Source organism: Spermophilus citellus (assembly GCF_964194105.1).
Source record: "Spermophilus citellus genome assembly, chromosome: 9".
NCBI classification, from domain to species: Eukaryota; Metazoa; Chordata; class Mammalia; order Rodentia; family Sciuridae; genus Spermophilus; species Spermophilus citellus.
In genome coordinates this window covers 42,719,530-42,733,193 of record NC_138191.1, presented here as the reverse complement: position 1 = coordinate 42,733,193, position 13,664 = coordinate 42,719,530, and the positions used below count along the sequence as shown (strand labels likewise).

Below are 13,664 nucleotides of genomic sequence, written 5' to 3'. Positions count from 1 at the left end.
GGCCAAGCTTAACCTGTGACCTTGATTCCTCTTGGCACAGTGAACAGTCTCATCCCTCCTATAACTCTGATGAATGTGTGGTTTGGATGTAACAACCAACCAAAAAAATCGCATTACGGCAAAATGCATGATACAGACAATGACTACTATGCTTGCTCAGGAAAGGTCAAAATATTTAGAATGACAATGTAGTGCATGTGAAAATCATTATTCAAACTGTAAAGGCATTGTAAAGTTTCTAAATGGCAAGGCCTGGGCTAAAAAGTAAAAGATAAGGCATTGTTACAACTCCTCTGCTACCCCCGGAACCTGTAATCTCTGTAGTTGTTAGGACAATGTTGGAACTGCCCAGTAAATATCTCCATTGATTCCCTGGTTGTTCAATAGCTAAGGACTCCAAGTAGCTTGGCACGTAAGCATCTAGGCTCCAAAACCAATCAGTTTAAATGTGTACCCCACTTAGAAGTGACCAATCACCCCTGCCCAGATTGTTCCCGCCAATGAAATGTACTAATCCTGTTTCAGAGTTGTTGTTCAATTTTCTCGCGCCTCATGATGATTTGTTCTGATGTATGCAAAGCCCACCGCCCTCTCCAAAAAGTGTACTTAAGCTCTGCTTGACCACTGCTCTGGGCTCTGGGCTGCTCTCCCTTCTTGAGTGAGCACAGAGCCCCAGCGCGCTGGAACGGATCCCTAATAAATCCCCCTTGCCAATTGCATGAAGCTAGTCTCGTGTGGTCTCTTTCTCCGACGCTCCGCCGGACCCTTACAAAACCACAGCTATGGATATAAGCTCTTCGACACAGATTTTTTTTGCTTTATTTATAAGTTATTTTAAAAATTAGGAAACAAGTCATGTTAAATATAAAGATTTTTTTTTAATATAAATGGAAAGTAAAATGCAGTATTGCCAGAAATAAGCTATCTTTAACTGGGGGCTTTTTCCAAAAATACAAAATCATTTTTTTCAAAAGATACAAGATGTGCAGATATCTTACCATTCATACCTTACAAATGTTCAGCATGGAACAATTCAAATTCACAATGAAGTATAAATATTTTCATATTCTTCACCAACTTGAAATATCAAAAATGATAATGAAACCATTCATTTCCACAGTTTTATGAGTAAAAAAGAACTAATCATGTACCTTAATATTACATTTTATGTATCACTCAAAAGTACAAATAAACCTGAAGACAGAGTGCGATACTTATAGTACAGTCTGAAAATATTGAGACATTTATCAGGCATAAGTAAATAAACTGTATTTTAGAGTTTGTCACACAAACACAAGTCCATGTTTCTCTTTGGTTCAAATAATAAAAGAGGTATATTCAAATAATAATAACCTATTATTTCACTAGATTTTCATGAAAGTGCTGTCAACTTATAACAGAAATTACTAGAAATCAAGTGGATCTAGGAACTCAATGAAAAAATATTAAAAATAACTTCAAGTTCTAATCACACAAATCATAAAAGTTGACTACAAAAAATGGCTTTAGTAAGATTTTAGAATGTTACCAATATTGTAAAGTAAGTTTTCCATCATGTTCCAAAACTTTCTACCATGTTCCAAATGAAAATATGGATGTAAATGCTTACAAATTGTCTTTTACATAAATATAAGTATCTCATATGTAAGATTAATACATACTAATATGAATATGTACTGTTCTTTTAGCTTTGTGCTACCCAAACTGAGAATGGCTGGTTCAAAAATATTCAGCAGTAAAGAGGAAATGAGCATGTCATTGACCCTTGATCACCTCACTTCATGTCATTAAGAAATTCCAGATTACTAAGAATGGTCCCGAGAAGCCTTCCTGATAAACAGAATCTGATTGAAAAAGTAGAAAACAAAGGAGAAACAAAATAGAGATGCTCTTCAGAAACTGGTATAAGAAAAATGCATTCGTCTCCCTGATGTTTTTCAACGCTATGACAGAATAAATAGAATCTTTAAAATAAATTGTTTCCTGTTGATAATTTAACAGTTTTATATGACAATCAGAGTATAATCCCAGGAACCAAATAACAGTGTAAGTAAAATGGAAATGTGCCTACTGAAATAAATATTATTTCATTGCTCCTCCTTACACATTCTGCCACTTATGTCCATTTCTACTCTGATTTCTTTCTGAAAGAAAGATTGGCAAACAAACCCTATATTTAAATGCTATAAAATACACTGCAAATACAATGATTTTCTATTAATGGTTCCATGAGAAAAGTTTAAGTCTATAAAGATATCTAAAATGTAAAAAAAAAAAAAAAAATTAAGTCATAAGGTTTTCTGATAATTTCTAAAAGACATTTAGGAATAAAGTAATTAGCATAAATTTGAATCAACCAGAATGAAGATTAGTGATTTATAATTCTACCATGCAAAACAAATTTAGCTCAAGTGAGTACATATTCAGATTTAGGATTCAGGGCACAGATCTGCAGAAGGACTAATCAGAAAACACAAAGTTCAATTTTGTGGCTTTCTCAAAACTTAATAAAACCATGATTTTTAATATTTTGTATACATAAAATTGAGCCCAAACAATTTAGCGATCACTGATATACTTCTGTGAAAAAAAATATATATACTGCTTCTTTTGTCAGAGATTCATCACAATTGTAGAAGTCACTTAGAGATAGTTGAGAATTTCCATAAGCATGCTAAAGCAAAAACTTCAACTTGTCATTTCTGAGTTACTCCTAAAGTTTGCTTCATATTTTCATACACCACATAACTGATGCCTACAGCAGGGAGCACCTTCATGAAGTTTGGGGTGATGCCTCTGTAAAGTCCTGGTACTCCTTCTTTAGAAATTATTCTTCGAAAGAGGCCAACCATGTTCAGCTGAGAGGCTCCTTCTACCATGGCTAGAAAATTATAAAAACAAACAAACAAACAAGGCTAATTTAGTATTTAAGCATGTTTATATTACAATAAACAACTAGGATTCAGGATCATATTTAGAATATGATGAAAGAAAAAGATAAAAATAAAACACCTTTTTAAATTATCCTTTCTATGGCACCTGTCAGTGAGTGTCCTATCATAATGATGGCAAAAAGAGTTCTTTATTGAATAATTACTATGCTCTAGGCATTGGGTTAATTACTTTCCTTGCTAACTCTACAAGGTAAACACATCCATTTTATAAATGGGCTTGGAACATTAAAAAAAATTGTACACTTAGCTAGCAAGTGGTTGATCCCTGGGTTGGTTGACTCTAAAGCCATATGCTTTTCACCTCAATACTCTACCACCTCCTACTTCCTCATTAGCCAAGCACTGCACAGCAAACAGTTACATTTTGTCCAGTGGGAGAAGTACAGAGAAACTTTGAGAAGCTTAAGAAAACATAAGGGACTTGATCCTTGAAAATTATCTCAGTAGGATAGCAAAGGATGGAAGGAAACCTGTTTTGCTGCACAACAAAGACAAGGGTAGGAACCAACATATGTTAGGGGACACAGAGAATTGTAGGATGTGGTCATTATACAGGTGGTACCAAGAGGCTGAAGTGGTAAAGGTAGGGGTAGGAAAATGCAGATGAAGCTAAAAATATAGTGGGACAAATGACTAAAGGCTTTGAGGTTCCCACTAAGAAATTTGGAATTTTCTCTGAAGACATTGAAGAGTTACAAAGATGTCTGAGCAGATGTAAGATGGTCAGACCTGACTTTGGAAACCACAAACATGGCAGCCATGTGAAGGTCTGTGCTGGAACTAGCAGACAGGAGGGGTAAGCTCATTAGGCAATGGTTTGATGCCTGGGTTTAAATTCTAGTACCACTATTTACCAAATATATAACTTTCTAGAAGTTCCTATCTTTGTCCCAGTAACTCATCTGCAAAATGTGGGTAATGTCAGTGCCAAGGTCCCCTAAATGATTACAATGGTTAAATGAGAGAATACTCAAAAACATTTAGTTTATTACTTTGCATTCTTCTCTGCAATCATACGATTGGTTCTCAGCTACTCCAAGGTGCTGCCTTTGCTCCTGCTCCATTAACTTCACAATGCCTTTCCTCAGGCTGAGATGCTCTTTCCTAATCCATTCCATCTGCCTCTGCCCAGCCAACTCCCACATGTCTTTCCAGTCACCAGCTGGAGTTAGGTTACAGCCTTTGCGCTGTGCTCCCCTAACAAAGGGGAGGTAATTTATTAAGGTTGTTCACTTTCTGGATGTGTGTCTGCTCCACTCTACAATGGTAGGAACCACATTTTACCTGTTGAGTGCTCTAATCTAGCATCCAGCAGTGTCTAGCACCCTGCAATGGCTCAAGAAGTATTTTTCAATTAATGACCCACTGCTTGTGAATGAGAGATGGATGCACTTGGAAAAGAGGTTGGGGATGGAGTTGTAGATGCCCAGGGTGCACTATTCAAAGAAATTAACAGTGGATGAGATTGAACAGAGAAAAAAGTAAAAGAAAGGTACTAAATGCATACCTTTGACAGAGGGAGTATAGTTATAAAAGCCAGAAAATAGTAAGGAGAGAATAATCAATGAGTGGGCAGAAGAACCAGGACAGTATAGTATAATCAAAGTGAAGAAAAGAGCTAGTGACACAGTGAGGAAGAATCCTAGTTCAAAGATTGTGAGGTCCAAGTAGCACTAACAACAAACAATTGTAATCACTATTTACTAAAAATTTAACAAGTGCCATGTGCTTTACTTATATTGCTACTAATTCTTTTCATGCCCATTCACAGAATAGAAAATGGAAAACCAGGGGCTGGAGTTGTAGCTCAGCAGTAGAGTGCTTGTCTGCCTTGCACGTGTGAGGCACTGGGTTCGATTCTCAGCACCACATATAAATAGATAGATAGGTAGGTATATAGATAGATAGATAGATAGATAGATAGATAGATAAAATGAAGACTCATCAACAACTGGAAAAAAACATGATTCTCTTTAAAAAAAAAAAAAAGAAAAAGAAAATGGAAACCCAAAGAGATTTACGGCAAGGATATAAAACAAAACCTTTGTAGATACCAAAACTTATATTCTTACACCATACATTCAACAGAGTAAAAAGAAAATAAATCTTATTCTGTTTAAATATAAATCATGCATACACATGTACTTTACATATGACATTAAAACAGTCCAAAGAAAATAATCTTATTCTGTTTATATATAAATCATACATATAAATTTGGTGTATCTATGACATTAAAATTTTATGAAGTGGGAGATACTAAAGAATTTCCAAAGAGGAAACTTAAGGAGACAATAGTGGGGGAAAAGTTTGAGAAATTCTCTTAAAACTACACTCAGCAGTTTCAATTAAATTGAAGTTCCAAAAGCATGTGACTGATGCAGCACTTTTTATTGGTATTAATCTAAAACTCACATTCAGAGGTGGAAAACCTCTATAATAAAAATTATAGAACACTAAACAAAAAAATTGAAGGAAACACTAAAAGATTTAAGGACATCCCATGTTCATGGATAGGCAGAATTAATGTTGTTAAAATGGTCAGAGTATCAAAATATACAGATGCAATGCAATTCCCATCAAAATACCCATTATGTTCTTAATAGAAGATACAGAGACAAGCCCACACAGCTACAATTAACTAATTCTTGACAAAGGAGCTCCAAACATACATCGGAAAGAAAAAAGACAGCCTCCTTAGTAATCAATGCTAAGAAAACTGGATATCCATATGTAGAAGAATGAAAGTAAATTCTCATCTCTTACCCTGGACAAAAGTAAACTCAAAATGAATCAAAGCCCTAAGAGCAGAAACTTTGCAACTATTAGAAGAATAGGTGAAATACTTTAATTATGACTACCATATGATCCAACTATATGACTTGTTGGTAATTATCCAAAAGAATTAAAGTCAGCATACTTTAAAGATACATGAATGTTTACTTCATCACAACTCAAGTTATGGAATCAGCCTAGGTGTATCAAGAGATGAAAAAATAAAGAAAATGTGGTATGTAAACACAATGTAGTTTTATTCAGCCATAAAGAATAAAATTATGTTATTTTGTAGAAAATTAATGATACTAGAGAGCAATGTTGAGCAAAATAAGTCAGATTCAAAGATTCCCTCATATGCAAGAAGCTAGATGGAAAAGACTGAGAAAAAGAGGATACCATGGAAGCAGAAAAGTGACCATTAGAGAAGGGAAGAGAAAAAGGTGATGGGATATTGGATAGTGAAACTGATCATGTTGTGTTTTTATGTTTGTGCAAATATGCCAACATCAATCTATATAACTGAGATGTACCAATTTTAAAATAAATAAATAAACTTACCTTGGGCTTGCATGCGAGTCCTCACCAAAGCCAAGGGGTAGCTAGCCAGCTGGCCACAGGTGCTGGATAAGGCACCACATCCCAACAACACCATGACACCAGGGTTTACAGAGTCCTTTGCAAAATTATCCAGCCAATGGGACTTTAAGAGCTGTCCCAGAAATGGAGAAAAGAATAAAAATAATGAACACCAAACTTGACAACCACTTTCACTCTAGGCAAGCATTTCCACAACTATTCTCATCTTCATAAGAGACTGCCATTGTCTGTGAGAGGGGGTACACGTTCCTGGGAGCAACAGTCGTGGCAGGAGGCAGCAGCTCTATAGAGAGCAACTTGAGATTCAGTACATGAGAGGTATGCCCTGGTTGTTCATCTTCTTTTAAAACAAACCTGAAGATCAATAACACACCAAATGTTGTAGGATCTAAAGAATATTTCTTATGGTAAATACTAATAAAAACATTATAACACTACTTATATCTAAGTTTACACTCTTGACACTTTCATTATTTCATTTGGTCCTTATAGAAACTCTGACATGGATCTATTATTCTGATCTTAGTAATAATGTACTCCAATGGAGATTTTTTAAAAAAGGGCTCAGAATCAGGTGTACTGATCCAGAGCCATCTTCTCTCCCCTGTTATTCGAGGCCCCTGTATTTCATTAGAAGGCAATACCCAGGATAAGTTGTATTATATATATGAGTTAATTAGCTCTTTCAACATAAAATATTTTTGGCATAACATTTATGCTAATATGGTATGTAACTAGTACAAATCATTTGGTTTTTTAATCCTGTAAGATTATCATAAGATTTCTTAATGGAAACCTTGCAGGCTAAAAGGAAGTGATACATTATATTTGAAGTGCTAAAATAAAAATGTGTCAACCAAGAATACTGTATTGGCAAACCTTTTCTATAAATATGAAGGAGATATTAAGAGCTTCCTAGATATATGAAAGCTGAGACAGTTTATCACCACTAGACCTGCCCTACAAGAAATGCTAAAGGGAATCCTTCAAGTGGAAAGAAAAGGACAATAAACAGCAAGACAAAACCATAGGAAAATATCAACCCTTTGTAAAGGTGAATATAAATTATAAAATACTGTAGAATTGTACTGAAGGATGTAAATAGCTTCAAGCTCTGGTATAGAAGTTTAAAAAACAAAAGCATAAAAAGTAATTATAAATCTGTTCATGGGCATACAATATAAAGAGAAGTAATTTGTGTCATTAATAACAAAGCGGAGGGAGGAAGTCAGAGACGTAGAGGACTAGAGCTTTCATATAAGATTGGAGTTAAGTTGCAATTAGTTTAAAAGAGATTGTTACAGCCTTAATATGTTTTATATAATTGCAATAGTAACCACAAAACTAATATTTACAGTATAGACACAGAAGGAAATGAGAATTAAAACATGTCACTACAAAAAAATTAACACCAAAAAAAAGGTAATAAGAAAGGAAAGGAGGAACAAAAAAATCTATAAGACAAACAGAAAACAGTAAACGAAATGGCAATAGCAAGTTCTATCAGTAACTGCTTTCAATGTAATGGATTAAAGGTCTTCATTAAAAGATATAAATCACTGAATGATACAACACATAGGATCAACCATATCCTATCTACAAGAGGCTCATGTTAGATATAAGAACACACATATGCTAAAAGCAAAAGAATGGAAAAAGATGAAGTCGTGTGCTGCTGAATGATGACACCTGAGAAATGCGTTGATAAATTTGATGTCACGTTATCATAATTTTAAAAAGTTAATAATGATGCAACATACCAAAAGTTTTTGAATTATAATGCTTTAAGTGGGTGCAATATATGGTATCGCAATAAAGTTGTTAAAATTAAGAAGTGGAAAAGTCCTCTAAAAAAGCTTTCTTTACACATCCCCACCTCTCCCCTCAGCTATAGATTGGGTCTCCTCCTAATATGTGCCCTGGCTTATGTCTGTCATAACACAACTAACCAACCACTGTGCTTTAGCTGTAAGCTTATCTATGTCCTCCCATCAGACCTTCAGTTTGTGTGTTCATTTGTTTGTTGGGTTTGTTGTTGTGGTGGTGGTGGTGGTACTAGAGATTGAATCTACCAAGCTTTGTACCAGCACTTTCTATTTTTACTTTGAGACAGGATCTCACTAAGCTGCCAAGGCTGGTCTTGAACTTGTGATCCTACTAATTGAGCCTCCCAAGTCACTGGGATTACAGGCATGCACCACCACACCTAGCCAGACCTTCAATTTCTTTTTTTTTTTTTTTCACTATCAGTGCCAGCTATTATTAGATTATTAGTAGCTATTCCAATTATCATCTTAGTGTGTAATTACTTCAATCAGTTTGCTCCCTCTCTCCTTCCACCTTCCCAAACAGATAAGATCTGAGAGAAGACATGTAACCTGCCCCCAAAAGCTCACAGCTTATAGGGGGAAGAGATAAATAAATCTAATGTGGGGCTGGGATGTAGCTTCAGGGGTATAGCATGTGCTTAGCATGCATGAGGCCCTGGGTTCTAAGTCTTTTTTTTTTAAATTTTTTTAAAATTTATTGTTGGTCGTTCAAAACATTACAAAGTTCTTAATATATCATATTTCACAATTTGATTCAAGTGGGTTATGAACTCCCATTTTTACCCCGTATACCGATTGCTGTATCACATCAGTTACACTTCCATTGATTTCCATATTGCCATTCTAGTGACTGATGTATTCTGCTGTTTATCCTATTCTCTACTATCCCCCTTCCCCTCACAGCAGACACTGAGTCCTTTAAATCACCAGGATCCAGTATCTAACCCAGCAGCCTGCACATAGTATGTATTCAATAAATAAATGTTTCTTAAATTTATAAATAATCAAGTGATTTAGGTAGCAGGGCTGATCCAAGGTTTGTATTCTGAACTGTCTCTAGTACAACAGATGCATCTGTATTATATTACCCACACTGGTCACTTGGCTTCATCAATGTCCCTTCTTAACAAATCAAAGCAAATGTGACATTTTTGCTTATTTTTCTCTCCTCTTTCCCCTTATATCATCTTCTAAGCTGAACAACCATATCTGAATTTGAGTCCACTCTCTTTGTTAACAAAAATAATTCACAAGGAAATCTAATATGAAAGTGACCAATACTCGTGAGTTTCATATTCAAGGTACTTGAAAAAAAGATCAAAGGACACACTCTAGAATAGCATGGTCAGGTCAGAAGCTGCTGTCTGATATATACCTACTTTACATAAAGTGAAATTCTAGCATTAAGAGCAATAATGATTATATTTGCAGATTCAAAACACGGTTGTAAACGTACCTCATACACAGCAAGATCTATGCCTGCATAAGGTATGATGCCTAATAAATTGGGAACATAGCCTTTGTAAAAAGCTCCAAAGCCTTCATGTTTCAAAATCTTCTTTGCACAGTCATATATTCCAGAGTATTGTCCAGTTTTTCCCACAGCTAGCCTGGTTTTCATAACCTAAAAATGAAAGAATATAACCAAACATTATCCACAGTAACTCTAACTTCATGGAATTCAAAAGAAGCAACTTTGTGGAGAACAAATAACTAGCACACATTGTCACTCACATGGCTGTTCAATTTGCCAGTCTGTCCTCCCTCATGTATTATTGCCATGGAAGGGCTAAGACCAGAGCCAGAAAAACCCATTTACTGCAAAGAGAATCTGAATGAGGACAGGGACAGAGGAAATGGAGACAAGATCATCTATTGATGTCATAATATGACTGGTGTGGAGGATGAAGGAAAGGATGTCTTGAAGGCTACCAGCATTTCGAGGATAGGAGGGGTGGAAAGGAGGGAGGAGGAAGGTGATCACTGATATGGAGGCTATAAGGATGGGTACTAAATTAGGATACCTTTTCTAAGAGGAGTAATATGAACAATATATATTGACATACGTATGGCAAGGCAGTGGAAGTTAAGGGTCTTATCGATTGTTATGTCAATAGAGATAACCACATCTACAATATTATTTTTATCCTAAAGTGGGAGTTGGAAAATGTTTTCTGTAAAAGCCAGATAATAAATATTTCAGTCTTTGCAGGCCTAAAATGTCAGGTCTCTGATGCATATTCTTTGTTCTTCTTTTGTTTTGTCTCTACTTGCCTTTGAAAATTGTAAAAAACAAACAAACAAAAAACAACAATAAAAAGTTCTTAGCTCAAAGGCTATGTAAAACAGTTCACAAGTCCATGGTCTGATGGAAGGAGGTCTGGTTAGGATCACCATCATATAATCAAATCCTGAGGTTCTGTTATTAAGTTTATGGTACTCTTTGGAAAGAAATGGGAATTCTTGTCACCAACACAGGGGTAGCTAACCTCTAAGACTGATCCTTGACTCTTGGCAGGCACAGATTTGTGTGATCTCTATAACACTCTACCAGGGTTGGTCTGTGTGACCAACAGGATATGGCAGAAGTGACGAAAAAGAGCAATTTCCATCTTAAATGTACATGCTTCCTCATTCTCTCTCTCTCTCTCTCTCTCTCTCTCTCTCTCTCTTTCTCTGCACCCCCCACCCCTTCCACTCCCAACCCCCTCCTTTCTCATCACTGACTATAAGGGAAGCCAGCTACCATGTTGGGAAGATACTCAGGCAGCCAGTAGAAAGGCCAACGTGGTAAGGAACTGAGGCTTCCAGCCAGAGACCTGACAATGGCTACATGGTGAGCTTGGAAGTACCTCCACCCCCAGCCGAGCCTTAAGGTGACTGCAGCCCTGGCTGACACCTTGAAGATAGGCACTGAAAAACCTCGAGCCAGAGAAACCCAGCCAAGCTGCTCCCTGATTCTTGATCCGTAGAAACTATGAGATACGCTTGTTATTTAAAACTGTTAGGGCTGGGGATGTGGCTCAAGTGGTAGCGTGCTCACCTGGCATGCGCAGGGCGCTGGGTGCGATCCTCAGCACCATATTAAAAAAAATAAAAATAAAGATGTTGTGTCAACCGAGAACTAAAAATAAATATTAAAAAATTCTCTCTCTCTCTCTCTCTCTCTCTCTCTCTCAAAAAAAAAAAAAAAAAACTATTACACAATAGATGCCAATGCAAACTCCATCAAGGAGTCGGACTTCACAATCAGGTACTTACCTCCATGGGGTAAATGAAAGTCTGTGCAGTTGCTCCAGCCATGGAACCAGAAATAAATCTCTCAAGGGTTCCTATTTTTTGTCCTTCCTCAGTAAGCAACTTCTTATACTGTATGAAAAAGTTTTAAAATGAACATTAGTACATGCTATCGACAGAACTGTGCCCCCTAAAATTCACATGTTGAAACCTAAACCTCAACATGATGGCAGTAGAAGATGGGGCCTTTGGAAGCAATTAGGTTAGATGAGGTTAAACCTTAATGATAGGAATAGCACTGGTAAGAAGGGACACCAGAAAGCTTATTCTCCACTCATACATGCACCAAGGAAAGGCAATCTGAAAATGTGACAAGAAGCAACCGTCTGCAAGGCAGGAAGAAGTCCTCAATAGGAACCAAATTGGCTGGTCCTTTGATCTTGTACTTCCCAAGCTCCAGAACTATGAAAAATAAATTTCTAATGTTTAAGCCTTGCAGTTGGTGGCATTTTGTTCTGGCGGCTCAAGCTAATTAAAACAGCTCCTAGAAATGAATTCACTGACAATGTGATGATGTGTGTCAAAATGCATATGTTGCATTAACGATACCTAGCAGAAAGATAAGGCTGAAATGCTAATACATTCAGTGTACTGGACAGCAGTTCTCAGGTTAGATTTCCACAGAATACAGATATTCCACAGGCTGGACCAAATTGCTCCTTTGCTAAAACAGAGTAACAGCATTCTTTTCCAGACACACAAAAAACATTGGTTAATAAAATTTTCATAATTTTTAGGCATTTTCCCTCATAGTTTCCTTTTAAAGATGAGTTTATTTCACCAGTACAAATAAAAACAATAAGTGACAACCAAATATTAACAAAACAATGTAGAAAACAGTTTTTGTCAATGATACATTTAAGTACACTAACATGCCAACCCTAGCACCTCCCTGAACCACCAGTATCAATTCAAAATAGCTGATTGGACCAAAGGTGGAAATATGACCCCAAAGAAGCCAAAATATTAATTAGTCAGGATGTTAACATCATGGGTTCCAGAGTCAGGCAGACCTGGGATGAAACCCAAGTCTTCTGGGTATTCTGTAGTTTTGCATCCTAAAGAGGCTGTGCAAGGGATGCACTGGTTTTGTTTGGGATGATTAGGAACTGCTTCTCACAGCAAGATGGTCTTAAGAGAGCACTAAGGGATGAACAGAACTTCTGTAGGAGGGAAGAAAATGGAATGGCATCAACCGCCCCAGAGACCATGAGAACACTATACCATACTGCCTAGAGAGCTTTCTCTTAATGTCTAACAAAAGTTAGCATGCAGAAATCAGAATAATGGAATAAGAGCTCAGGAAGGAGCCTTGGTGGATAGAAGCCTGTTGGTAATATCCAAGGTAAGAACTTGATAAATGGTATAAAGTGTAATGCACCCACTTGCTTGCAATAACTATGGACTTTCCAATATATAAAACTTCCTGCATATTAATATAATGGGATTATTTTTGAATACTTATTTATTTTAGGCTTTGGCTTTCCTATTATAAAAGCAAATATGTGGTCAGATAAACCTAATGGTATCTAAAACACCAGCCCTTACTAGTCATTTGAATGGTCAAATATTCACATAAGGAAAATACCTTTTCCAATAAGTTCTAATTAAAGTCCTGGAAGCTAACTGTTCTTCAACATTTTTTTCTTTGCTTATCCATTTCCTAATCCTACAGGAACATCAGTGGATTTGGTAATCTCCTCGAATCTGCTGTTGGAAAAAAATCACTCTCCCGAATAATCTAAAATCCATTTAAAATAAATGAAACAAAAAATGTGGAATGAAGTTTAATTTCAAAGCCCTTTATGGTCTATGATAAACAATGATGTAAAAAATGATGGAAAAAAATAACTTCGTAGACAGTACTAATAATGATCATAAAGAGAAACCAAACTCTAAAACCACTACCCTGTTTTCTGTTACCGCCATGTGAAGCTGAAGCAATATCCAAAACAATCCAAGTCAACTTCAGTCAACAGAGAAGAGGACTCAGTGAAGGATGTGCTCCATTATCACCTCATTCATTCATTCAACAAACAGTGCTTATCATACGCCTGGCTCTGCTTAGATGCTGGAGCACATAGAGAAGCCAAGCCCCTGCCTTGACGGAACCTTCTCTCTCAATTCAACTCCATTTCACATCAGTGTTAAATTACACAAAGGAATTCAACTCAGAACTTTTCTATTCAGAGATTATATTGGGATGCTT

The 13,664-nt window shown here is 36.3% G+C and overlaps 1 protein-coding gene across 1 annotated transcript in view; it reads right to left on the bottom strand.

The window, feature by feature from the left end:
- Positions 1-812: 812 nt before the first annotated feature.
- SLC25A24 (solute carrier family 25 member 24) overlaps positions 813-13,664 on the bottom strand; it is a 48,443-nt gene continuing 35,591 nt past the window's right edge. Inside the window, exons 7-10 of the mRNA XM_081305567.1 lie at positions 11,420-11,527; positions 9,615-9,782; positions 6,291-6,441; positions 813-2,881 (exon numbers count right to left, since the gene is read on the bottom strand). Coding sequence (XP_081161693.1) covers positions 2,697-2,881; positions 6,291-6,441; positions 9,615-9,782; positions 11,420-11,527 — 612 coding nt within the window. The 3' untranslated portion in view covers positions 813-2,696. The remainder of the gene's footprint in view (positions 2,882-6,290; positions 6,442-9,614; positions 9,783-11,419; positions 11,528-13,664) is intronic.